Genomic DNA, 25,976 nt, shown 5'->3' with positions numbered 1-25,976 from the left:
CTTTCCAAGTTAATTGAATTAACAAGATGTCAATACCACTTTGAGCTCAGCCCCCTGATTCCATCACGTTCAATTTAACAGCAACTTTCCGAAAGGCCTTCTGTCCATAAGTGTTCTCTTGTTTCATGTTCTCAGAGGACCGCTGGTATCAGACACTTAGAGACTCTCTGTTCAGTATTTTAAGTTGGACACCCTGTGAATATTTTTGTAGCAATATTAGTGATTCAGAAAAGAGAAGAAAATATAATGGTTTTGCTTATTATGTGAGTGAGCCTCTGCCACCTTTTGAGCAACACAGGAAACCCTTGCTAATTTTATCCCAGCCATAGAGAACCTTGTTGCAAATCAGCAGACAATGTGCATTTACAAGGAAGATAATAAGCATGATTTTTATAAAACCAGCTCTGCTCTATCAGCAAGTGTACTATCTCCAATTTAGTGGGACAGGATCATTTAATTCTGATTATAGTAACAGTTCACAGCACACTAGCGAATCAATTCGAGTGTGTTCTGTAAAAATTAACGAGGATCCTGGAATTGGAGGCTAGCTGTGGATCTCTGGTATTGAATTCTTGCTAATAAACAGAATAGGGTGGCCAGGTGTTTGTGTAAATTACTCAGTTTGGACTAGGGTTAGTAAAATGAGAATCAGCTGTGTTGTGATTGACTTACCATTCATCCACTTTTTTTGGAAATCATTAAGTTCTTCAGTTGAAACTTGATCAGCGGCACACCCAGGTAGCTGTAGCTTCCCCACTGCCGGTGTTTGTGACGGCTAGATTTACCTGGAAGCACAGAAAACATGCCGTTTTCATAACCTACACTCCGCGTTCAGATCCCTTCGGATTGACCAGGGAGGAGCGATTTTAAATGCCTGCGTGTTTGCCCATGTCGGGAGAAGACACATTTCTCTGCATTCTCTGTACCTTTCGTGTTGTCTGTACTCATTAAACATACATGAAATTGAATCATGTTTTGATTAAATTTAATTTAGTTTTGTGTCTTTATTATTTGTCCTGACGCATCAGCCCTCATCAAATATTTAGTCTTTGAAGTCTGTCTGGATCATGCCACCACCTGGGAGATGGGACTGCCTTGAAATGCCAACTTCTGGGCTACTACCAAGTGTTCTCCCTTGTATCTGATTCCAAAAAGAACTATCTTTTGCAGAATTATTTTCTGTAAAGAGCAGGATAGTAGTGTTTAGTATCAAAAGGTTGTTATTTTACAATAAACATTGTTAATGTGAGATTTCAGGTGAAAAAAATAAAGCAAGTCATTCCTCCTTCAATAGAACCATCTGTCTATGCTGCTAAAATCCCTCAATTTCTTAGGCCAGACAGAATCAAAAAGAAGTGTTTATTTGGGGGAAGAGACCATGGAGAAGATCAAGAAGAAAACTGGAGAGATTCACTAAGGTCCAGGTTCTGGGAATGTTGCTGAGTCCTTGATGTCAGGCAAGAATCAATACTTCTCTCCAGCGCTGAAAGCCTGTGTTTCATCTGTAGTGTGATACAGCTGTGGCTTTGGGCAGTGTGTACTGATCAAGGACAGGCAGGGCGTCTGTGTCCATTTTGAGGCCCCTCCTTGGGTATCACCACTCCTTGCTTACTGCTTCTCAGGGGGCCATAGTCACCTGCTCCTGCTGGGGCATCCCCAAGTCTCTGGTGCCCACAGTGTCTGTCACAGGCCCTCTGGATGAGCTGTTTTCACTACTGGGCTTGGCTTGGCCAAGAATGCAGGTTGTGATTTATCAACGCTGTAGACCACTCCTTTGCTGACATATGAAGCCCTCTCCAGCTTTATCCAGTCTAAGCACTTTATCCAATCTAAGTTGGTCTAAGGCCAACTGTATTCAATAGTTTCTATACACACAGCACATTCATTCCATTACAGCATCAAAGGCACTGTTTGAGGTTTTGGGGCTGGCTAGAGCAATGACCAAAGAAAACTTCCTCTCACTCAGCTGAAATTCCACTGGGATCCTAATAACAGACGGCTTGAGCATTGTTGCCTGAGAAAGTAGGTGACTGACCGTGGCTTTAAAGAGATCCTGGAGACCCTTGCGTACATGCCCGTGGCGTACCTGCTTTCTGAACCCTGAATTCAGCTTTCTTCAATTCTTCCTTGGTCCATCTTCCCTCAGTTTAGAGTGTGCGTGTCTCATCTTTATGGGAACGAACAATCTCACAGCCCCTCCTTGCTACTGGCACAAGTCGATGGTAACTCAGGGTCCCCTGCAGCATGGCTGATCACCAGGCCAGAGTCGCAGTACTGAGGTGGCTGTGAACTCTGCCAGCGATGGGGAACTGGGCAGTGAGGATGGAGGAAACATGTCCATTGTTATTGAGGTTTTTTTCAGCCTGATCAGACACTTGAAGACATTTTAGAGATTTCTACCTCCCCAGAATTTAGAGTTTTTCTAAAAGCACGGATCTGAGACATAATGAGCTGATACTGGCAACCTTTCTGCACCCTGATTCCCAGGAAATTGAATCAGAAGCTGGGGGATGGAGGATAGGCTGGAGATGGACCTTCTTGAGGTGCCTGCTGGTCTGTCTTTAGGGACATTGCTCCTCTTGCTCTTCAGAACATTTTTTCAGCCAGAGTGAGGTATTTCACTAGGATCTATCAAGGAATGGCAGCTAAGTGGCCCCTAGGATGCTTTCAGATTGCCGAGAACTCTTCACTGGCAGGAGAAACACCATCTGTTCATTTCAGGAACCAACGAGCTATTTTGGATGTTACGTGTTCGTAGAGATGAAATTTAAGACTTTTTTCCATGCTGCACTTTGATTTTTTTTTCCCCCCCTACAGTTTCCTTGTCTTTCTTCCCCTGGTTCTTGCTCCTGCTATCAGGACATGCATGTTCAGGCTCCATTAACCAGAAAAGGAAATGAAAGGTCCCCCTGTGGCAGGGGATCATCAGAAACCTCCAGGGGTTCTGTGTTGGCAACTCTTAAACGAGGCTTCAAAGGCAGAGGGTAGCCATCTGGGATGATCTCTCTTGTTGATTTATGTGCTATTGACACTCAAGTCATAAAATGAAATACCCGCCATGCTGATTATTTACGCTTCCTCTGTTTAATTATAGTTTGAAAATGAGATCATCACCAAGCTGGATCATGAAGTGGAAGGAGGCAGAGGAGACGAACAGTACAAAGTGTTATTTGATAAAATGTAAGTGTTGATTAGCAGTGGGATTTATGTCGGAGAGAGATAGAGCTCTATATCTCTCAGGGAGAGATAATTAGGGAGACCGTAATTAGACTACAATGAACTTCGTAGCCCAGAAATAATTAAAATGTGTTAATAATGGAAAATAGTTAAAATTGCATCTCCGTTGAGTTTCTTTTTCTGAGTGTGATTAACAAGGTGTGTATAATTATTTTTCAGCCTTCTGGAGCACTGCAGGAAGCATAAATACCTCGCCAAAACAGGAGAAACTTTTGTGAAACTCGTTGTGCGCTTAATGGAAAGGCTTTTGGATTATAGAACCATCATGCACGACGAGAACAAAGAAAACCGCATGAGCTGCACCGTGAATGTGCTGGTGAGTGAAGGTTAATCACGTGTTTTCAGTTTTCACAGCACACCAGGAACTGAAGCAGGGAGTGCCCCAGCCCTTATCTATGATAGTCAGCCACGAAGCTTTCCACGGCAGAACAATCTCCTTTGCTTGTTTCCTCATCTGTTGCAGGGAAGGAATCATGAAGTCGTCCACTCTGAATAAATCTGTAAAATTGTCCCATCTCTGGACGTTTTAACATAGCTCTCCTTGTCATTGTGAATGATGAGTCATCGTATTTTGCAGCCAGGGTAGTGCCTCATTGATTACACCCTTAAGGCTTTGTGATTAGGAGACTATAAACGCATGCTATGTAGTAGGTAGGCTGAATGGTGGCCTCAAAAGTAGATCCATCCCCCAGTCCTCAGAACCTGCGAATGAGACCTTATTTGGAAACAAGAGGCCCTGCAAATATAATTAAATTAGGAATCTCTAATGGGATTATCCTAGATTACCTGCAAGGGGAGTGGAGAGGTGCTAACTCCAATGACAGGTGTCCTCATAAGAGACAAAAGAGGAGAAGACACAGAAGCAGAGGCTAGACCTTGTGAAGATGGAGGCGGAGATTGGAGGGATGCAGCGTCAAGCCAAGGAATGCCTGGAGCCACCAGAAGCCTGAGGAGGCTGGGAAGGATCCTCCCGTAGAGCTTTCTAGGGGAACGTTGTCCTACTCACACCTTGATTTCAGATTCTGGCCTCCGGAACTGTGAGAAGAAACATCTGTTGTTTTAGGTTTATGGTAATTTGTTACGGCAGCCACAGGAAACCAGATCTGGGCACCATGGAGGGCAGACGCCTGGGTGACCTTGGCTGCTGCCATCTGTCTGCCTTTTGCATTCTTGCTGTTGCCCTGATACAGCTGGGTTCTGTGGACACCCACTTCCTGGTGTCGTTCTGGTCCCTAATCCAGGAAATCCATTAGTACCCATGAGCTTTTGGGAAGCTTTGCGACAAGCTCAGCTCCCGGCCAGCCTCATGGCTCTCAGCAGCCTCGTGACTCCCACAACCTGGCTCCAGAGCTCTCTGCTTCTCCCTTCGCTGCTTCTCTTATAAAGAAACACAAGGGCTGACTCCTGGCTGTAGTAGGGCTTTTCTCAAGTTTCCTTGCCTGTCCCATGTCAGGAATGCAAGAAAATACTACTCCTGCTTTGCTCTGCTTACCTCCCTTCTCTTCCCAGCCACTGGCCTCTGGGTTTCAGAGTCGCCAATAACATTTGGATACATAGCCCTCACTTCCACATCCACCTTGTATGTGGACTTGTGGGTGCTTTATGCTCACGGAAATGGACTTCTGTGCCGGGAGGAACATGACACATCATTCATTATTTAAAAAGCCAGAGTTGTATGGATTAAAAAGATAAACGAAAAGGAATACTTTCACTTTTCATTGACTGCGGTATCCGTGCTGGATCTGTGCTTTGCCATGAGGAATTTCACAGCTAAAAGATCATGAGCAGTCTTCGCCCCTTCATCCCATGGCTGGACAACCTGGTTAGGCTAATGATAAGCATTTCTCTAACACATTTTCTTTTCCTTCAAAATCTAAATATAAGGGACCAGTTTTTGGTCTAGCATGTAGAGCTTGCAAATTGTCACTCCCATCCTCACAACAAGAAAAAAGCTGAATAAATGGAAAACAATCAACAATTATTAGTTCCATCTTCTTAGATCCATAGACAGACTTCTGACCCCAAAGTCAGAGAAACAAGAAGATACAGAGACCCACAGAGTGAAAGCCCAGGAACAGAAACCACCACTGGAGCCGGTACTAGATTCTTTTACCCAGTCTATCATACTCACTTTCAACGTATTATCACAATGCACACTAAAGACAAAGACACCATGAAGAGGCAGAGCAGGCATTAGAACCAGACTCTGATATGGCAGAGGTTTTGAAATCATCAGACCTGCAATTTAAAATAATTATGATGAATATCCTAAGGGCTCTAGTGGGAAAACTAGATAAAACACAAAAGAAGATGGATAAAGCACTGCAATAGTACGAAGAATGTCTCTGATGGTCTCATCGATCAACTGGACACAGAAGAATCTGTGAGCTTGAAAAATCTGAAAGTTTGCAGATCCATCATGGTGTCTTAGGCTACTGTCGAAATTACTGGCCTCTGATGTCTGACCCTGAGGTCTGGGCCTTGACTGTGTTTGTCTTCATATTCAGCTGGAGACTGACCAAGGGGTACAGCAGCAAGCTCTGCCCCAGGTCAGTTGGTTTGATCGTACAGACAGGAAAGAACCTGGCGCTTGCTTCACTGTCTTCTTTCATTCCAGCCAGTGTTCAAAGTAATGTCATGGTGCCAATGTAATTGACGTGAAATAGGAACCAGTATTTTCCTATGGGAAAGAAATGGAGACCTTTACAAAATCCTTCCCGGTTATGGACATAACTTTTTAGTGTTCCTCCTAATCCTTGAGGGGATCTAAGAGGCTGATAAGTACCCAGAAGGAAGAATTATCAATAAGTTTTTTAGTTTTCCAACTTTGATGATTGAGTCTTCTATTTGTTTTAAGCAAGATCTCTTATGTTCACCAGGACATGGACCAGTGGAGAAATGGTGGTGTGCTCTGAATATGGGCTCTTATCACCTGAATCTAGGGTCAGGAAAAAAAACTCTTGTAATAAAACCTGTAATCACACTTTCTAATGTGAACTTGTGTTCCTCTTTCATTCAGAGCCTGCCTCAGTGCCCACGTACTGTTACTGTGGTCGGCACTTGCTCAGTTTTAACTAAGAAATACACCCACGTACTGACTGTTACTGTGGTCGGCACTTGCTCAGTTTTAACTAAGAAATTCTCAAGATTATCTGACATTATTAACCTTCTTCAAATGGGAATGTCCTGAGTCATTTAGTGAAAAGTCAAGTGTTATGTTCTTAACTATTTCCTGGGGATGATAAAATGGATCCCAACGGTCACCGTTTTTTCATTTAGAAAATAAATCTGTGGAATAAAGAGAAACAAGAAACCAGAGTTTTAAAGATAGGTAGCTAGGTGTCCTAACCATAAATACTCACCACCCAGCTCAATTTCCTGGTCAGGTTTTCCGTTTTCTCCTTGTACTTTTATTACAGCAACAGAGTTTAATAGCGATGGATATGTATAACCATCTCTAAATGAATATAGATATATAGCTATTGGAGACGTATAAAATATACTCTTTTAGTCACTAAGAAAAAATGAAGCCTCAAGTTAAAAAATTAAATAATTAATATGAATATAGAATTTGCCAATGCTCTTTAAGTCTGTTGCCAAGTTTTCTTTAGAACCAGCTTTGTGGTTTCTTACCAAAACACAGTTAGTGGAATATTGTAAGCTGTGTGGGCTCTTTCACGTCCTATTTCTTTGCCCTTAAAAAAACAAAAATGGGATCGAGTACAGTGGCTCACGCCTACTGTACTTTGTGAGGCCGAGGAGGGAGGATCACTTGAAGTCAGGAGTTTGAGACCAGCCTGGCCAACGTGGTAAAACCCTGTCTCTACTAAAAATACAAAAATTAGCTGGGTGTGGTGTTGGGTGCCTGTAATCCCAGCTACTCGGGAGGCTGAGGCAAGAGAACAGCTTGAACCCAGGAGGCAGAGGTTGCAGTGAGCCTAGATCACACCACTGCACTTCAGCCTGGGCAGCAGAGGTAGACTCTGTCTCAAAAACAAAAGAAGAAAAATGCAAATGAAAAAGCAAGAGATGCGAGCAGTCATGCTCCTTGGCCACCTAAGTCCCCAAGACGTCCCCTGCAAGGATGTCTGCATGTATATTGGATCTTGGATGTATATTTGTAATTTTTTAACTAGGATTTCACTGACACTTCATAATCGAGCATCTTTAATTATTGGTCGCTAACGTCGCTGAGTGTCACTTAGTTCTTCTGTCAGTCATCCACACATCCCATCTCTGAGACTGGTAGACTCGTCATTACTTTGCAGATGCCGGTTACTTCTCTTCATGGCCCCGTGATAAGGCTAATTAAATGCAGAGTGGGGTCCAGTATTTTTAAAATCTTGGTATCTGTTTTAGTCCAAAATGGAAATATAATTCTGATGTCTGCGTTCTGAAAGATCAATGCCTAGCGGTGGATTGGAGTTGGGGGGCCGGTCCCAATGGGGTTCCTCTGGGAGCTGAGCTGCAAGCTTGGCACAGACGTCAGTCAGTGCTGGTGTGGGGGGACTTGAGAGACAAGGCTGCCCGTGGAGCCCAGGAGGAGTGGGAGCACCGCGTGGACCTTTACGTAAGAAACACAAAGGTTTTATATAGAAATCGGGATTGGAGATGAGTGTACTTCGGTTGTGGAGAGGTTTTGAAGTCCTAGGAAGGGAACAGGGCTCAGCACAGGCAGAAAATAGAAGACATTTCGTATCTCCCAGAGAGGAATGAAGGTCGCACGATATTCCCGTTGTGAAATTGTAAAGAAAAATGATCAAAACCTTAGAAAGGATTAAAAATACGAGTACAGAAGGGGCCGGTGTGAAACCCTGGCTTGTAAATACTGGCGAGTTTGAGTTGGAAATGAAGGACTTATCCTCTGCCTTTGATGCAGATTCTCTTTGTTGCGACACTGAGTTGTCTGCTGAAAATATCCTCATTACTGAGCCGTGTCGTATGAACTGGAGGACATTAAAATGTCAGAGGCAACGAAACTTGAAAATCTTGGTGCATTTTTCTAAATGTGCCCCCGCTTATTTTCTAGACTTAGTTATCATTTCTTTTCAGAGACGTCAATTGTAGAAGCAATGCTGGGTTTTGCTCATGAAATTAAAGAGCCTATGCCGTTTTCTTGGATAATTGTATGTCTCTGTAATGGTGGTATTCACTAGTTACTTCAGGCTCCAATTCTAGAGAACTGACATCATTTTTAGGTGCTAAATTGCACATTGAAAGTGACTCTGAGGTTTCCTTACCTTAGGCCTTGTTAGGTGACTTCTGTGCCTTTCTGGTGGCTCCTGTGTGAAAAAGGTTTTAAAGTGTTTATGGAGAGGTTCACCTTCAGAAATATAATTTTGATAGAAATATTATTGCTCAACCAGACGATATTTTCCAGTAAAGATGTAGAAATAATCCATTGGTTTTAATCTACTAACTAAGCTTTCTCCATCAGTGTTTATACACAGGGGGCTTTTTCAGAGGCAGCCCATTTTTTTTTTTTTTTTTTTTTTTTTTTAACCGTTGTTTGGAAGGTTTGTCTGCCTGGAACAGTCCTATCTACTAGAAAGTTCTGGGATAATGAAACGGTCTTATGTCTATACTGTTTGATACAGTAACACTAGCCCCATGTGACTGTTGAGGACTCCAAGCATGGCAAGTGCAGCTGGGGGAAGTGAATTATTTATTCAGTGTTAATTAAATTTACTTTACCTTTTAATATATGTCTTTAATATATTGGCTAGTATGTTCATACCTCAGGTCTATATTATCATATTGTCTTTTTTGCTGAGGCTGGGCCCAGAAAGCTTTAAATCATATTGATGATGCTTATTTGCTTATTCCCAAATTTGGGATATTTATTTATGTATTCGTTTGTTCTCATAAGATTAGTATGGCTAAGATACCACATCTTCATGTCTTTTTGGGTAATACTTTGTTTTAACTAAAGACAAGTGACTTTCAAGTGATAGGAGTTGATTTTAGTCGTTATAGTGTTCAGTGTAGAAATGGAATTGTGTTTGACTAGCAAAAAATAAAAGTGAAGAACCGTGTAAGATGGTTTTGCAATTTATGTGAATTTATGGTTCTGATCCAAAGAGCTGGGTCCGTTCGGCCATGTTTGACACAAGATGAAGTATCTTGAATTTTTAATGTGCATGTGACACCTTTTGTGGAACAGATTTATTAAAACAGTATTATGGTTTTTCAGAATTTCTACAAAGAAATTGAAAGAGAAGAAATGTACATAAGGTAGGTATGCATCACACTTGTTTGCATGTTAATTTTAAATAATAATATATGTTGTATGTTTACCTATGCTGAGAAATGTGTTATAGCCACAGAGGTTTACTTTGTAGAAAATTGTGAAACGTATAAGGTAGAGTTTGGTGGAGCTCCCGGATACATTCTCAGCCCTCGTGCAGCCCTCGTGTAGCCCTCGTGTAGCCCTCGTGTTGTCCAGACTGGTGCTGAGTTCTTGGTGGTCACCTTTAGTCAACTCAGAAGCAAAACTACTAATAATTGTTTCACAGCGTTTTGTCCCTGTTGACCAACTCTTGTGGCCCTTTTGCAAAAAGATAAGCACATACATTTTAATGTTTCACAGTAAGTTATATGATCCAGTGAGAAATCCAGTTATAACTTTACCAGACATAGTTGAGTTATAATTTTTCAGTCTGCTGTTATTTAACTGATGCCCTAGTCCCATGTTTTTTATGTCTTTCTTCCATGAAGAAGAGAAATGTTTTGCATTGCCTGCTGGATTTTGCTTCCCTACTCACCTTGCTCCCTGAAGTGAGGGACTGTGATTGAGCCCCTCTCTCTTGGTTACTTCTAAAGTCTAGTGTCAAATAATTAGGAAGATTACCACTCTGGAGACTAGGAGAAGGATGTAACCTACGCAGCGTGAGTTTTTAGTGATGTGTTTATTACGCTGAGTGTGGTTGTCTAATTTTCTATTTCTAGGTTTTTTTATTTCTCCTTTTCAAAAACATACTATATGAATTTAATAACTCAGTTACCTGTATTTCTTTATGGCAAATAAATTCTTTTGATCACATTGACTGTAATCATTGGAGCTCTTTATTCTGATGGATTTGTATTTTTACAGATTTTGTTGTGCATTTGGACTCAGTAGAAATGTAGGAAATCACAATGAAGCATTGGGTGTCTCATTAAAAATGTTTAAGGGAAAATGAAAAGGAATGAGAAATTTGAAGGAAAATTCTACTTTGTGTATCATCTTTATCTTTTTCCTGAGTTTTTCTTAGTGCTTTCTGTACCAAAAGTTTGTAAGGCATTATGAATTATGAACATTGTAAAAAGAAAGTATAGCTGTGATTTACTGTTGAACCTAGAATTTAGCTCTTGCAATCCTCAACACAAATTATTTAGTGACATTTTAAGAACATACCTCTGTTTTATTGTCTCAGGTATTTGTACAAACTCTGTGACCTGCACAAGGAGTGTGATAACTACACCGAAGCGGCTTACACTTTGCTTCTCCATGCAAAGCTTCTTAAGGTAATGTCAATTACATGATGATTCTATTGTTATACATTCTAAGAGTATTGAGAATTTCATTTTTCCATGACAAATTCTAGTAAGTATAACTTAAGGTTTTATGAAGTTGACTAAATAAATGCAAGGATGTGATCAAAAAAAATTAGGAAGTGCTTTGGTTAGAGATTTGTCCCTTCTGAATGCAGATTTAATTAGATGTCATAGCAGGTGATCACTAAGCATTGTAAACTCCCATCACTTGGCTGTGAGCTGACAGCAAGTTAGAGATTCTACGATTCCTTGTTCAGGACTAGAGGACTCCAGGATGGTGAAGAACAATATCAAGAAGGAATTTTCCTGGTAGAACAGCTAAGAGGTAGGATAAGACACACCCCTAATTGTCTTAGGAAAGAGTTAGGGACCAGATCATGCCTTTTCACTCTATCAGTTCACATTGAGACCTCCTGCTAGCGCTCTCTGCCTGATTCTTCTAAAGAGTGTTGCTCCTAGCACAGGTCTGGCATGACAACTGTCAACTCTTAGTGGTTCTTTTATTACTCAGATAGCTTCAGACATTGACTTCCTTTGTTTACAGTGATGGATGGATGGATGGATGGATAAATTGTTGTACAGCCTCTAGTTTTATATTTCACAACTTCAGCAAGTTATTAGATGATCTTGCTCATGACGTCCTTATAAAAATTTGAAAAATTATGAACTGGATAAATAAGAACAGTTACAAGAATTAGAATTGAGTTTGGTGGCATTCCACAAAGACTACTCATTCAAGGAGTCATGTTTCCAAATCTAGGCCAGCCTCCTAAAAACCAAAAATGTAATGAAAGAGAACCAGAGAAAATTACATGAAATGGGTATTAAGTAGTGTCAATTAGGTAATAGGAGTTAAGGAAGACATTGTGTTCTGGAGTAAAACTCTGTTAAGACTCTTTCTATCTTTGGCCCGATCCTGAAATTGCTGCTAGCTTCTGTGACACAGATATACACAGGCTGCCCTAGAGACATTTGGGAGTGGAAATTGGCCTCTGCCTGGAAACAGCAGTGTCTGTTACAAATAAACACACAGAGCTCAACTCAGTCTGGAGGCCTCATCAGTTACCCTCCTGAGGCTGGCTGTCTGAGGACCCATTTGGCCCCATGCCATGTAAGGCTCTCCCAAGGAGCATAATTTATGAGGATGGAGATTTCAGTTGGTACATCTGATACCAGCTCTCACACTATGAATTCTGACGGCCTTCATTTATTCGAAACTCAAATTTCAGTAACAAGGTGTTTTTGCAAATGTGAAGATATTTCTTTTACCCCAGGGAAATTAAAATGGGGTTGACAAACTGCTCACTCAACCCTTACTCCATCTCTCATAGAATGTAAACTTTTATATGCATGTGTGAATGTAAAATATATATATGTGCATAAAAGCATCATTTGTTTAATCATTGGATTAATTGAGTACAGATGGGTTTGTCACAAACTGCATGATGGTTTGTTTCACGGCTCAAATCGATAGGCCCAATTGCATTATCATTTCCCCTGAGCTTCTGAATTTTCCGGTTTAATGGTGAATTCTACATAATCTCTCTCCATATCTTTTGCCCCATTACATTTTGCAATTTTTTCTAAGTATGTTTTGATATTACTGTAAATGTGAATTCATGCTATTTAATCAACTCACCAAAGGACATGATTTGTATCGTTGTGAAAATTCTTCAGTATGACAGATATATTATTGTTTGTTAACTGAAAATCCTCAAATAGAATCTTTTTTGGTTAGGCATATCTTTCGTCAAAACCAAGAGCGATAAAAGCTTTAGGTTTTCACCTAGCAATCACATTATTACATCTCCATGTGGAAGTGGAAGGTAGAGAGGATTTTTGCTTCCCTTGTCAATGTTTTCATTTGCAAAACTGATTTAAAAATGCAAAGAAGTCATTTGGATTCTGAACTTGCTTGTTCTTAGTTTATTTTATTGTGGTTACGTTTCAGAATCTAGTTTTACTTTGATTCTCCATCCTCCAATAAAAGTAGACCAATTACGTTGTACAAACTTCAAAGTTACAGAGTTTGTCCAATTGTGATGGAGATGTGCAAGTTTAATTTTAAGGTGAAAAACTTTGCAGACCACTTAAAGGCTTCTCACTTCTGCCTGACCTTCCTGGAAAGGGGGAGCCATTCAGGGCCCGTGCCCAGTGCCTGGGAGCAGGAGGTGCCCCACGGCCCATGGTTTCAGGAAAGTGGGAAGGGGCATGTGCTAAGACAGTAAGCAGCTGACGGAGCCTTGCCCCATTGCCCAGACCCCAGCTTCCCACTTAGTGCCTTATTTGCAGCACCCTCCGTGGCCTGGCTGAAAACAGGGTCATGCTCCCTCTCCTAGGACCAGCAATAAGCAAGCGCGTGCTCACCCTGTCCTCCCATGAGCCTCCAGGCTGCCCAGTGGGAGCACATGCCTCCTGCCCTGAGGTGCTCATGGAGTCTTTTTTTGCAGTGTTCTTTTTCTCGTTCTGTTTTTCTTCTTCTTCTTGGAGAAGGGTCTTGCTCTGTTGTCCAGGCTAGAGTACAGTGGCCCGATCCTAGCTCACACAGTGTTGTCCTATGTCATTATGCTCTAATGTAGAATTGCACCATCCTGGGGGTCAGGCGTCTTCCACCTCCTCTTTGACCTAGCTTGAGGCACACCGCAGGTCCTCATCAAATAGCTGCTGAATTTTATTGAACCCTATACTTAATGCCACTGATGTGTTGAGCCCAAGTTCAGGAGCTGACACGTTGTATCTGTCAAGTGGCCTTGCCTTCCCTCTGGCGTGTCTCCTCGTGCATCGTCAGCTCACAGGCCGACTGCACCAATGCTGCCAGGAACGCTGGCCGAGCCCTGACTCTGTGCCCAGCACCATGCCTGTGGCTGATGGTGCAGAGACACCTCCCCATCCTTAAGGAGCTTGACAGCCTTTCCAGTCCCTTTCCATATACTGTCTTTGCTGTTGATTAAAATGCCAACCCACGCAACACTGAGACCAGAGCCCTGGGGTGCCGCCCTTGGGATGGCCCTGGATCACCTGGTTCCTGATTTGTCCCGAGATATTAGGAGGTGGCATTTGCAAGCTGCCAGTTCTGTGCTTTCCAGAACCTGTTGGGTTTTTCTTTTGTGTGAACCCCACTGCAGCTCTGCCTCCCCCACGTCTTTTATGCCTGTCGGTGTGTCCAGAGGCTCTGCCCTGGCAATCCCCAGCCTGTTGACAGCAGCCACACGTGTCTCCAGAACCGCGGCCCCCACACGTGTCCGACGCGAAGCTCCCACCATTCTGACGTCCTTGGGTGTGTCTGCCTTGGGGCCACTCATGTTCTGCTTCTCCCTTAGTGGTCGGAGGATGTGTGTGTGGCCCACCTCACCCAGCGGGACGGGTACCAGGCCACCACGCAGGGACAGCTGAAGGAGCAGCTCTACCAGGAAATCATCCACTACTTCGACAAAGGCAAGGTAAAAAGCAAACAAAAAGCAATTTTCCTTATTTTCCTCTTTCCTTGCACCTACCTGCAACGTTGTAAACACGTTTTTTTAGCATGTGATGTTTGCAGAACCAGAAATTTGTTACAAATTGTATATTGAAATGTTTTATGCATGTTCCTTCAGCTTGCACTTAAAAGTAGAAATCTTAAAAAAAAAAAAAAATCAATAGCCCTTTTATAGATGCTCTAAAAAGGCACCAAGTATTTTTATAACCCTTACCAGAGGGAACGAAGTCTGGAGCACTGATTCGGAGGTGTTTCCGTAGGGAACGAAGTCTGGAGCACTGATTCGGAGGTGTTTCCGTAGGGAACGAAGTCTGGAGCGCTGACTCGGAGGTGTTTCCGTAGGGAACGAAGTCTGGAGCACTGATTCGGAGGTGTTTCCGTGCCCACAGAGCTCATGTATTTCTTTGACATCTTGCATTTTTCTGTTGTCACGGAAGAATTAATCCCATGGTAGGATGGATATTGCTCCATCCTGGTGGCTTCTAGTTTAATTGGCTTAAACAAAATTATAGATTCCACTTGACTTCCACTAAAAGGAAACCTGCTGTCATTTTCATCAGCCAGTATTGTATTTGATCACTGTAGTTCTTGTGATTCAGATATGCAGTAACTATTAAAAAAAAAAAAAAAAAAGGCTGTTTCAGTTTCAGAAGTTTTTAAAACCTGCCACCGAAGTGACATTGGAACTCCTTCTTTGGTTTCATCAAGATTCCCAACTCATTTCAGAACCTGTTTTATTTTTTTTTCCTTTGAGAAAAGTGACTGGCACACTTTATGAAGGTACCGACGTTCACATCCTAGGGCTGCTGTGGCACAAACTGGGTGGCTTTCAACAACGGGAGTGTATTCTCATAGCTTCGTGCTGGGAGCTGCAAGCCTGATGGCCCGGCGTTGGCGTGGCCACCCCCTCTGAAGACTGCAGGGGATAATCTGCCCCGTGCCTTTTCCTTTGCATGGGTTGCTAGTGGTCCCTGGCACCAGTCAGCTGTAACTCCGTCACTCCAAGTTCTGCCTTCATCATCACAGGCCTTCTCCTCATGCGAGTCTCTGTCTCAATCTCCTTCTCCTTAGGAAGTACCAGCAGTTAGATGAGGACCCACTCTCCTCCAGCAGGTCCTCATCTTCCCTTGATTACATCCAAATACCCTGTTTCCAAATAAGGTCAGAATCAGAAATACCAGGGGTTAGGACTTCAGATACTTCTGGGGACACAGTCCTACCCACAGTTACAGTGACGCCCGGGAGGGATGATGGCTGCCCCCTTTTGTGGCTGTTGACATAAACCAAACCCCACTGAAAATAATGACTTAACACAGTCCCCGTGGTCCCAAGCTTGGGATTCTGCTCACATCTGGAGTAAGCATTGCTGCGTCCTTTCTTTGTCCCTGCCATTCTTGACACAAGGAGAAAGTCTGAAGTTTTCAGAATGGCATGTGGGCTCCCAAAGGCTGCTTGGAAATAAGGATCAGAAATGTTCTGTGAATTACACCCAGTCCTGTAGTTCAGGGGTCCCCAAACCCCAGGTCCTTGGCCCCGGTGCAGTTCATGGCCTGTTAGGAACCAGGCTGCACAGCAGCGGGTGAGCGAGCAAAGCTTCATCTGTTTTTACAGCTGTTCCCCATCGCCCGCATCACCACCTGAGCTCCACCTCCTGCCAGATCAGCAGCAGCATTAGATTCTCACAGGAGCGTGATCCCTGTTGTGAACTGTGCCTGTGAGGGATCCAGGTGCCACCCTCTTTATGAGAATCTAATGCCTGATGATCTGTCACTGTCTCCCATCTTCCCCTGATGGGATCATCTAGTTGCAGGAAAACAACCTCAGGCTCCCACTGTTTCTACATTATGGTGAGTTGTATAATTATTTCGTTATGTATTACACTGTAATAGTAATAGAAATAAAGTGCACGATAAATGTAATGCCCTTGAATCATCCTGAAACCATCCCCTACCCCGGTCCATGGAAAAATTTTCCTCCCTGAAATCAGTCCCTGGTGCCAAAAAGGTTGGGGACCGCTGCTGTAGTGGAACACGATATATTTTTGTTCTCCGGAATGAGAAGCTTTGAGGATTAGGGCCAATTACTAAAATTGTACTAGGTTAGCCAGGAGAATCCTGTTTCTCAGCAAACTGGCAAAGAAATGGAGCAAATGCAGCCATCCCTTCCCTGCAGTGGCTTCTTGGCTCCACAGTGTTCTAGGGAAGGGTGAGCAGTGCTCCTGAATGGGCAGGGCAGGAGGCAGGGACCCTGGGGTGGCCAGAAGGCCCAAGGGCCAGAGGTCATGGGACTGAAGGCATGTGTGCATTTGTTGATGGCTGTTGCCGGGCTCTCTTTGTGGCAGCACATCCTCTGACCAGCGTTGGCTCTCGCGACCTCTACACCATCATTCCCTCCCTTGCCCTCTGTGTTCCTGCCACACTGGCCCTTCTACATCCTGAAACGCACCAGCCCTTTCCTGCCACTGCCCAGCGGGTTTCTGCTGCGCTGCCTTGAGGACATTGCTTGAAAATGTCCTTTTTTCCAAAAGGAAAAAAAAGTTTTCCTTTTGCTGCCTGTACCATTTTGTCACTTGAATTAGCTTTTACTAAGCCAGGCTTTCTCATTCTGGGCACGACTGGCATTCTGGGCTACCTGTTTCTTTGTGGTAGAGGACCACGCGTGCATGGTGGACTCAAGGCATGTCTCCCTGCTGTGCCCTGGGCTTACTCCTTCCTGTGTCAGCTTAAATGTCACCTCTTCTCCAGCCACGGAAACATCCTCTTTTCTCTTTTTTGGCACCTACTATCATTTGCAATGATAGATTTGCTTGTGTGTTTCTTTAATGAGTTCCCCAGTAGGCTCTGAGCTCTGTGAAGACAGAGCCTCACCCGTCGATTCCCCACCACGCGTCTAATGCTCGGAACAGTGCCTGGCAGACAGCACATGCTCATTACATTGCGGACGTGTGTGGAAAGAATGAACAGATGAATGAAAAGTCAACATTTAACATGCTTCCTGACATATGAGAAATGCTCATGGATGGCAGGACAGGTGGCCTTCAATAAATGATAAATCAAAAAACAAAGTCTTTTTTTTTCTTTTTTCTTTTCTTTTTCTTTTTTTTTTTTAGCAAAGGTAGCCAAATATCTTTTTCTATGTTGTGATAGTTCATCCAAAAAAATCACATGGAGGGGCAAAACGAATGTGTTTGGTTCAGAACAGTGGTTCTCAACTGAGATCTGCAGGAGGTATTGTGGGTTTTCCTGACTGGGGGAAGAGAAGGTGCTGCTAACCCTCCAGCAGTGCACACATGGCACCCACACCAGAAGGAAATAGACCAGAATCCCTGTTGTGTCCAGGTTGAGAAAGCCCGCCTTAGAAAAAATAAATTCAAGTGACAAAATGGGATGGGCAGCTAAAGGAAAACTGACTCAAGGATTGTTCTCAGATGTCCCTGTGTTCTGGTGGAGACAGAACAAGGGCTATGGCAAAGTGATCATTGGCTGGCCTTGAATCAGAATGAGTTTCAGGAGGATTTTCTTCATAATAGCTGTATTGATAAAACCAATGGAAAAGCCACTTCTGAATATCCATAATATTTCCACAAGAATGTTAAAAAGGAACAAAGCCTCCTTATCCCTCTAAAACTAAAGCGAGACGAAGAACGGGTGCTGGAAAGAATTTGATAAAATGAAATTTGAAGTATCTGAGTGATCAGCTGCAAGGCAAAAAATTCATTTTAACATCAACAAGTATTATATTTTCTGGGAAAAACAGCAGTAGGAAATAATTCATCTTCTGTAGCAGTCTGGATGGCCTGCACTAGAGTTTGAACCTCTCCGAATCTCCATGGCTCCAAACAGCACAGGAGTGTTTCTCACACATGCTCCATGTCCTCCTTTTCACTTGGAACCCAGGTGAGCAGAGGTTCCGCCACACAGGGGCACAGCCAGAGAGGATAGCAAGGAGTCGCCTGCCCTAGGGCTTCTGCCCCAAAATTGTCGACAGTGTTCGTGTCATTGGCTGAAGCAGATCATATGGTCACCCCAGACTTCAAGGGGTGGAGCAGTGCCCTTAGGGGCAGGTGAGTGTGAGCAGCACCCACGTGCACCACACAGCTCGTTAGACACGTGAGTCGGGTTCCAATCAAGAGCACAATCCAATCTAGATTAACAAAAGTTCATCTAGAAATCCCCTAAGTATGCATGTATTCTGAGAAAGACGACATCCGCTCTAGTCTCCCCAATAACTCGGCTTCCCCACAACTAGAAATGTGAGGATAGCATCTCATAAAACTTATTGGGCCTCAGTCCTCGTTTCTCCGTCGTGGAGTTTCTTTCTTCTGTTAGAGAGGGGGCTTAGGTAGGCAGGATCCTGCAGGAGAAGCAGCCTGAGAGAATGAGCTCCTGACCCCCGTGACTGTGATGTGGGGAATCCCACCAGGTGGCCAGTGCGGGAGGGAGGGGGTCACAGTAGAACCTCAAAGTGTGACATTTTGTGCCAGACTTAGAATCACTTTTGTTTAAGAAAGAAGGCTGAGGCCTGAGTATCCCTGGCTGCTTTGGGGATGGGCCATCATTTGAGAAATAACATCCTCCTGTCTTTCCTAAATGCAGTGGGATAAGACAAAGGCCATGACTGAAGGTTGAGAAGCCTGAAGTTGGAACAGCCCTGGGCATGGCTTTCCACACTCCATTCCCAGATTGCAGTTATCTTGGGGGAAAAATATTTTTTAAATGGTCCACAGGTCATCACAGGCCTTAACTGGCAGGTAACACAGCCCAAGGAAACTTGAAGGAGAGCCTTGATTGGTGTGGGACCCTGATATGGTTTGGATCTGGGTCCCTGCCCAAATCCCAAGTCATTGTAATCTCCAGTGTTGGAGGTGGGGCCTGGTGGGAGGTGTTTGGGTCATAAGGGTAGATTTCCTTCTTGGTGCTGTGTCGTGAGAGTTGAGTGAGTTCTCGTGAGATCTGGGTTGTTCAAAACTGTGTGAGATCGGCCAGGCGCGGTGGCTTACGCCTGTAATCCCAGCACTTTGGGAGGCTGAGGCAGGCAGATCACCTGAGGTCAGGAGTTTGAGACCAGTCTGGCCAATATGGCAAAACCCTGTTTCTACTGAAAATACAAAAATTAGCCAGGCGTGGTGGCAGGTGTCTGTAATCCCAGCTACTCAGGAGGCTGAGGCTTGAGAATCGCTTGAACCTGGGAGGTAGAGGTTGCAGTGAACCAAGATCCAGCCACTGCACTCCAGCCTGGGTGACAGAGACTCCATCTCAAAAAAAAAAAGTGCGTGGGACCTCCCTGCCTTCTGCCCTCAGTCCTGCGCCTGCCAAGTGAGATGCCTGCCCCTGTTGCCTTCCGCCATGAGTATAAGCTCCCTGGGGCCTCCCCAGAAGCACATGCTGCCATGCTTCCTGTACAGCCTGTGGAACTGTGAGCTGATTAAATCTCTTTTCTTTATAAATTAGTCTTAGATGTCTATTTAAGCCCTCTAAGCAGCTGAGCACCAGAGAAACCAGCTCCCAATCAATGGGTAGGACTCTAACCCTCACTGTTGTCCAGTACTGAGTCCTGAACCACATGCGGCCATTGGGCCCGTGTGAACCATGTTTCTAAGATGAAATACAAAAAAACAAATGTTCTCATGGGCGGAGCTGCATCCCCACAAAATTCCTACGTTGAAGTCCTAACCTTCAGTGTTTCAAAATGTGACTGTATTTGGAGGTAGGGTCTTTAAAGAGGTAATTAAGGTAAAATGAGGTCATTAGGGTGGGTCCTAATTCAATCTGACTGGTATCCTTATAAGAAGGGGGATTAGGGCCGGGCACAGTGGCTCAAGCCTGTAATCCCAGCACTTTCGGAGGCCGAGACGGGCGGATCACGAGGTCAGGAGATCGAGACCATCCTGGCTAACACAGTGAAACCCCGTCTCTACTAAAAAAATACAAAAAACTAGCCGGGCGAGGTGGCGGGCGCCTGTAGTCCCAGCTACTCGGGAGGCTGAGGCAGGAGAATGGCATGAACCCGGGAGGCGGAGCTTGCAGTGAGCTGAGATCCGGCCACTGCACTCCAGCCTGGGTGACAGAACGAGACTCCGTCTGAAAAAAAAAAAAAAAAGGGGGGGGGATTAGGATGCAGGCACACCCAGAGGGAAGACCATGTTGAGGATACAGCAAGAAGGCGGCTGTCCACAAGCCAAGGAGAGAGGACTCAGAGGAAACCAGCCCTGCAGACACTTTGATGGCAGAATCCTGGCCTCCAGAACAGTGAGGAAGTGAATGAATGTGACTCAGTGCCCAGTCAGTGCCTCGTTATGGCAGCCCTGGCAAACTAATACCCACACCAGGTGTCTCATTCATTTGTTTGTATAGATTTCATGTTGAAATAGTAATATTTTAGATAGAGTCGATAGCACTAAAATTAGTTTTACTCTTTAAAAGGTAGCAGCTAGGAAATGCGACATTCACAGATGTGGCTCCTCTTGTGTTCCTATTGGACGGTGCTGCTCTGAGTCAAAGACTTTGCTCTTGTTGAGCGCCAAGAACATCATCAGACCAGCACGGCCGCCCACATTCGGCTGGGAAGCGGAAGCTGCCCACTGTCCTGTGGGGCCTCACAGGCAGCCGGAATTGCCTGCGTGCCTGTTGGTATCTACTCCTAATACTACATGAATATTTAAAAAGCTAAAGATTTCTAAAAGAGTTACAAAATGGGGACCCAAGTCTGGAAAGAATAAAATATATATGGAAATGGCAAGGAAGAAAGCATGATCGAGCGTGATCACAAGCACCAAGATACGATGTTTTTTGTCCTGTGACTCAGTCATTTCCGTAGCAGTGAGACAGCTGTCAACGGCAGTTACCAGTGGGAACCTGGAGGGAAGGGGGACTTGGGAGCTCTCACATGGCCCTGAAGGAAATACAGATGAGGCAAATAGGAGAGAGGTAGAAAGAGGTAGCTGCGAAGATAAAGTGTAAGAAATCAAGAAAAAGCAGCATCTTCTTGTTGGAGTAAGACGGAGTTTTCCAAAACCTATTTTATTATTAAAATTTAGAATTTTGCCCCTCGGTGATGTTGTTTTCATTTGTGCTTTGGACAAATCCCATTACAATCTCATTTTTCATTTCCCGAGCTTAGCAAGGGTAAGTCACGTTTGCTCCTCGGGATCTGTCTATCCACGTGCCTCAGAGAATATGAGCCTTCCCCGCTGACAGACTGGCTCTAAGATCGGCACCATCTTGGCCCAGTTCTACCTGGGGCACTTTTGAACAACTCGGGCATCTGGGCAGAAGCCCTGCTGCTAGATCCAGTTTACTTTGTGTCTCCTTGTAAGTTCTCGGTCCCTCTCACCTGGGTTTGTCTGAGATGCCTACCCACTCTCCTCCCCAAGGCCCCATGCCTGTCTCCACTCTTCTGCTCCTGCAGATAGATACCAGTCTGGTTTCTAATAATGTGGCCTCTGGATCATAGCGTGAACTGCTTCAAAGATGCCCAAACCTCAGGGATTCCCCCATCTCCTCTGCAGGCGATCCAGGCCTCTCACCTGGCATGAGGCTTCTTAGAGTAGGAATCGAACCTCCAGATGTACCCTCTCATCACCCACAGCATCTGGCCTTCTTCTGAATATGCCCTCTGATCCCCAAGCCCTTGCATCTTCCCATGGTCTGTCCCGGCGTGGACCAGCTGCTGCTTGCTGCTGTCTCGTGTGGCGGCTGCCATGATGGCTGCCTTCCCGCCTTCTGGGCGTATTTCACTGCTCTCCAACGTTCTTGGCTTTTGGAGTTCACTGGGGAATCTTGTTAAAAATCCAGATTTTGATTCAGCTGGTCTGGGGTGGGGCCCAAGGCTCTGCATTTCTGAGAAGCCCCCAGGTGATGTCCCAGCTGCTCCAGCAACCATCCCTGAGTCCCCAGGGCCCATGCTGACATAAGCTCCTAAGAGCAGAGGCAGTGGCTGTGGCTGCCACCTCTGGATCTCCCTCTGAGGGATCTGTGCCGTGGCCTGGGCTCCACTCCATTTTTGTAAAATCGCTTTTTAAAGAGTGGTTTTAGGCTCAAAGCAGAATCGAACAGTGAGTACAGCCAGGTCCCAGACACCCCCTGCCCACACACATACACAGGCACGGGACTTTCAAGGTGGTCGTTTGTTAGTGAAATGAGCACATTCTGGCCAGCACTTGAGCAAACAGCACACAATCAAGAAGGTGGCCGTCACTCAGACTTTCCAAAAAGTTCCTTATTTGGGGCATATTTTGTTTGTTACAGATCTTGCTTCCTGACCCAGACTGAGTCCCTGGGAAAGCGAAAGGCCATGCCTCCCACCTGCCCCCAGCGCCGGGCCGGGGGCAGATCCCACCCCACTCTGCCACGTGCCGCATTGCAGCCGGGTTTTATCAGGGTGCTCCTTTCCCAAGGCTAACACTAACTTGACTTTAGCACCATGTTCACTGCAATGATTATGGATCAGACGGAGACAGATTCTTACAAGACCAGGGCTGGATTTTCCTGTCTAGAATCTTGTATGTTAAAAATAACAATCTTCCATCCGAATGATTACAGCAGTTTATTAAGTGAGCAAACGGGCAGACAAGCATGCAGGGAGGACAGTCAGCATCCACAGAACTTACCGACCTGGCTGATGGCGCCAGGTGCACCAGGCTCATGTCCTGAGCATGTGCCCGCAGCCCTTGGAGTGTTTATATCACAAGAATTTCCTTGGTTCGATCTTACATGTATTTCATTTTAGGGGAAAAAAATGCAATTCCAGTTTTAAAAATGTATTGTGGTAAGGAGACTTAAGACCTCAGTTAAGCTTGGAGACCGGTGATCACCGGGGCTTGCAAGATGATAAAATGGAAGCCGAGTGGGACTCAGTCTGGCAAAACCGTGACCCAGCTACAGCTCCACTGACCCAGCCTGTCTCCTCGTGGCCCGTATCCGTATGCAATTAAGGAAATCTTCATTTACATACTTACTTTGTGGAAAGGATATACATCCTAGAGCTCATTCGTTGTTTGAAATATCTACAGCCTCCTAGGGCAAATAGGGGCTTCCAGAATCCAGGACAAGCTTTTTTGCCTCCGGACAAGACCGAGCAGGCTGTTAAGGGAACACGGGTCCCCATCCCAGGCCCCCTGCGATGGCGTCTCTCTTTGCTCCCCGGGAGACCGGGGGGGCCGGGGAGAGATGGGAAGTGGGTGATACTAAAGTTTCTCTGCCTTTGTGCTTAGAAACCAGCAAGGCAGAATGGATTTGCTGCTGTTTTATATTGGACACTGGCTTTATGAATGATGTTCTGTTATCTTTCTGTATTTCTTCCCCAAGGAATCATTCTTCTATTTTTACTTTTCCACGGTTTTTTAAAGTTTTGAATGTCTTTCAGCCTAGCTCTTGGTTTCTTAATCTTTTTCTCTGCAAAATGTCATTTCCATCTGTTTCCGTTTCCATTCTTTTACGTTTCTTCCTTCCCGAGCTAATAATGACTTCTGCTCCTTTTCCGTTCCATTCTTACCGCCCGCCTGAGCATCCCCCAAAAGCCTCCTGTTCGGTTTGATCATGGCAGACCAGTGTTCTTTTCTGAAGATGCTCTGAATTGTCTGTCTTATTGTGTTTGGTTGAGGCCTAGTAATTTTCAATAAAGCCCTTAATCCAAGTACTTCACTGAAAATTACCAGGCTTCTCTGTGGAGGATGAGAGTCAAAAATAGAAGTCCTCCACTAAGGAAAGTGCAGTCAGAGTGAGGCAGTCAGTATTAGCCAACACCAACCACCTCTGAAATCAAGAAACAGCCTGGCAGGTTGACAAATGCGATACATAATGTATAGCCCAAGTGATATATGAAGCCCCGTGACGATTTTCAGCTGGAGCTCTGTTTTATTTTCCCTTAAAATAACCTTCCCTTGACAACGTTCACACTTTGCCTTGCACCAAAGTTAAAAAAAAAAAAAAAAAAAAAAAAAAAAAAGCATCTTGCATCATTGTGTAAACTAAAAATAGGAGTTTGGAGCAAATTTCCATTTTTGGTCAAATGTTTGCATCTCTTTTCCAGGTATTTGGGTGAAATGTTCTCATCCTTTCAGTTTCTCTTTGGAAACGCAGTTGTTATTAAGAGGGATTGCAGGTCAACATAATGGAGACTTCATATGGGTTTCTTGTTGGCATTTCTAGAATTTTTGAAAATGTGGTATTAGCAGAACCTATTCAGCCAGCATTTGGCCTGAATATTCAGAAAGATCATATGTTCTTTATGATTTGCTCCTATACAGTAATTTATGATCAAAGCATGAGAAAGTCCATTTTCGAGTCAGTAACAACACTGCCCCCTTAGTTCATGTGGGATCACTAACAAGCTTTTCCACTCAAAGCCCAAAGTGTGCCCAGTGCCATCCTGCACCATGAAATATCCAGATGGAGCCAGGCCCACCTCGAGGCAATTCTACCATCAGGGCTGTTGTATGAGCAGATAAATAACAACACCCACCTTCCGCCCATCACACAGGTGGGCGCTGGCTCTCCCTGTCTCACAGGTGAGGAGTGATGCCTTCTTCTGGAGAGCTGGAGAAGACTTCACAGAGATGGTCATATTTAGTGCTTCTTGAAGAGTGAAATTAAGTTTGCCAGATGATGGCTGGAAGGATCGGGAATTCCAGAGTGTGAGAATAGCGCCAGAAGGGGAAGAGCTACTGACGACATCTCGCTTTTCCAGGGAAGTAGAGCCATCCTGGGAGATAGCAATGCGGGGGACTGCCTTCATCCCTTCATGCTCCTGTAACAAAATGCCACAGACCGGGTGGTTTATAAACCACAAATTCATTTCTCACCGTTCTGGACCTGGGAATTCCTAGATCGAGGCACTCGCAGATCTGACGTCTGGAGAGGGCCTTCTGCCTGCTCCACAATGTTGCCTTCTCTGTGTCATCATGTCCTGGCAGGTGTGAGGGCACTCTCCCGGGCCTCTGTTTTGAGGCCACTCATCCTCACTCATTCGTGAGGGCTCCATCCTCCTGACCTAGTCACCCTCAAAGGCCTCATCTCCTAATGCCAACACCTTGAAGCTGAGGATTTCAGCCTGTGAATTTGGGAGAGACAGAAACATTCAGAGCATAGCAAGGACATTGGAGCTAGTTTGCCAGTGGCCCTGTATTGTCTCCTAAAGATTTGGCTTACAAGGACCCAGTGGAAATTTCATGAAAGTCGAAAATAATGACATCATTTTCCTCTTTTCAGGGAGTAATTCTGGCAACATGGTGGCAGCAGACTTAGAGGAGGGAGGATGGGGGCCAGAGACCAGACGAGGGATGGGGTATTGGGCCAGGCCTGAGCCCCACAGAGCCAGTGGCAGATGGAAGTGATGTCATGAGACTTCAAGGTAGCTAATTCCACGGTGCCAAAGACCCTTGAACAGGGTCAGAGTCAGAAAAGCAAGTGCCAGGAGTGACTGGGGCCACCACTGGCCTGGAAGCCCAGAGTTCTTGCTGGGAGGAAGATGTACGGAGGAAATGCTCCACTTGCTGCAGAGAGCAGATGGGGTCCTTTCCTCCTTTCAGCACTGAGCAAGGCGGCAAGGGTGCACATGGAGCAGTCCTGTGCAGGGCATTTAAAGGAGGGGGTCAAGAAAGGGAGAAAGGAGCAGGGTCACAGCTGCAGTGATGCTGCGTGCATAGAGAGTCCTGGGCCAGGTCACAGCTGCAGTGATGCTGCGTGCATAGAGAGTCCTGGGTCAGGTCAGCTGCAGTGATGCCGGGTGT

At 44.8% G+C, this 25,976-nt stretch overlaps 1 protein-coding gene across 2 annotated transcripts in view; it reads left to right on the top strand.

Moving 5' to 3' along the window:
* Positions 1–25,976, top strand: part of DOCK1 (dedicator of cytokinesis 1) — a 553,659-nt gene that overhangs the window by 470,289 nt on the left and 57,394 nt on the right. For both annotated transcript variants that reach the window (XM_023224362.2, XM_023224359.2), the window contains exons 34-38: positions 3,095–3,180; positions 3,397–3,553; positions 9,431–9,471; positions 10,653–10,743; positions 14,094–14,213. In XM_023224362.2, the coding sequence (XP_023080130.2) occupies positions 3,095–3,180; positions 3,397–3,553; positions 9,431–9,471; positions 10,653–10,743; positions 14,094–14,213 (495 nt within the window). The remainder of the gene's footprint in view (positions 1–3,094; positions 3,181–3,396; positions 3,554–9,430; positions 9,472–10,652; positions 10,744–14,093; positions 14,214–25,976) is intronic.

This window comes from Piliocolobus tephrosceles, chromosome 9 (assembly GCF_002776525.5).
Source record: "Piliocolobus tephrosceles isolate RC106 chromosome 9, ASM277652v3, whole genome shotgun sequence".
NCBI lineage: Eukaryota > Metazoa > Chordata > Mammalia > Primates > Cercopithecidae > Piliocolobus > Piliocolobus tephrosceles.
Note: the sequence above shows the minus strand (reverse complement) of the source record. Positions and strands in the feature narration are given on the sequence as shown.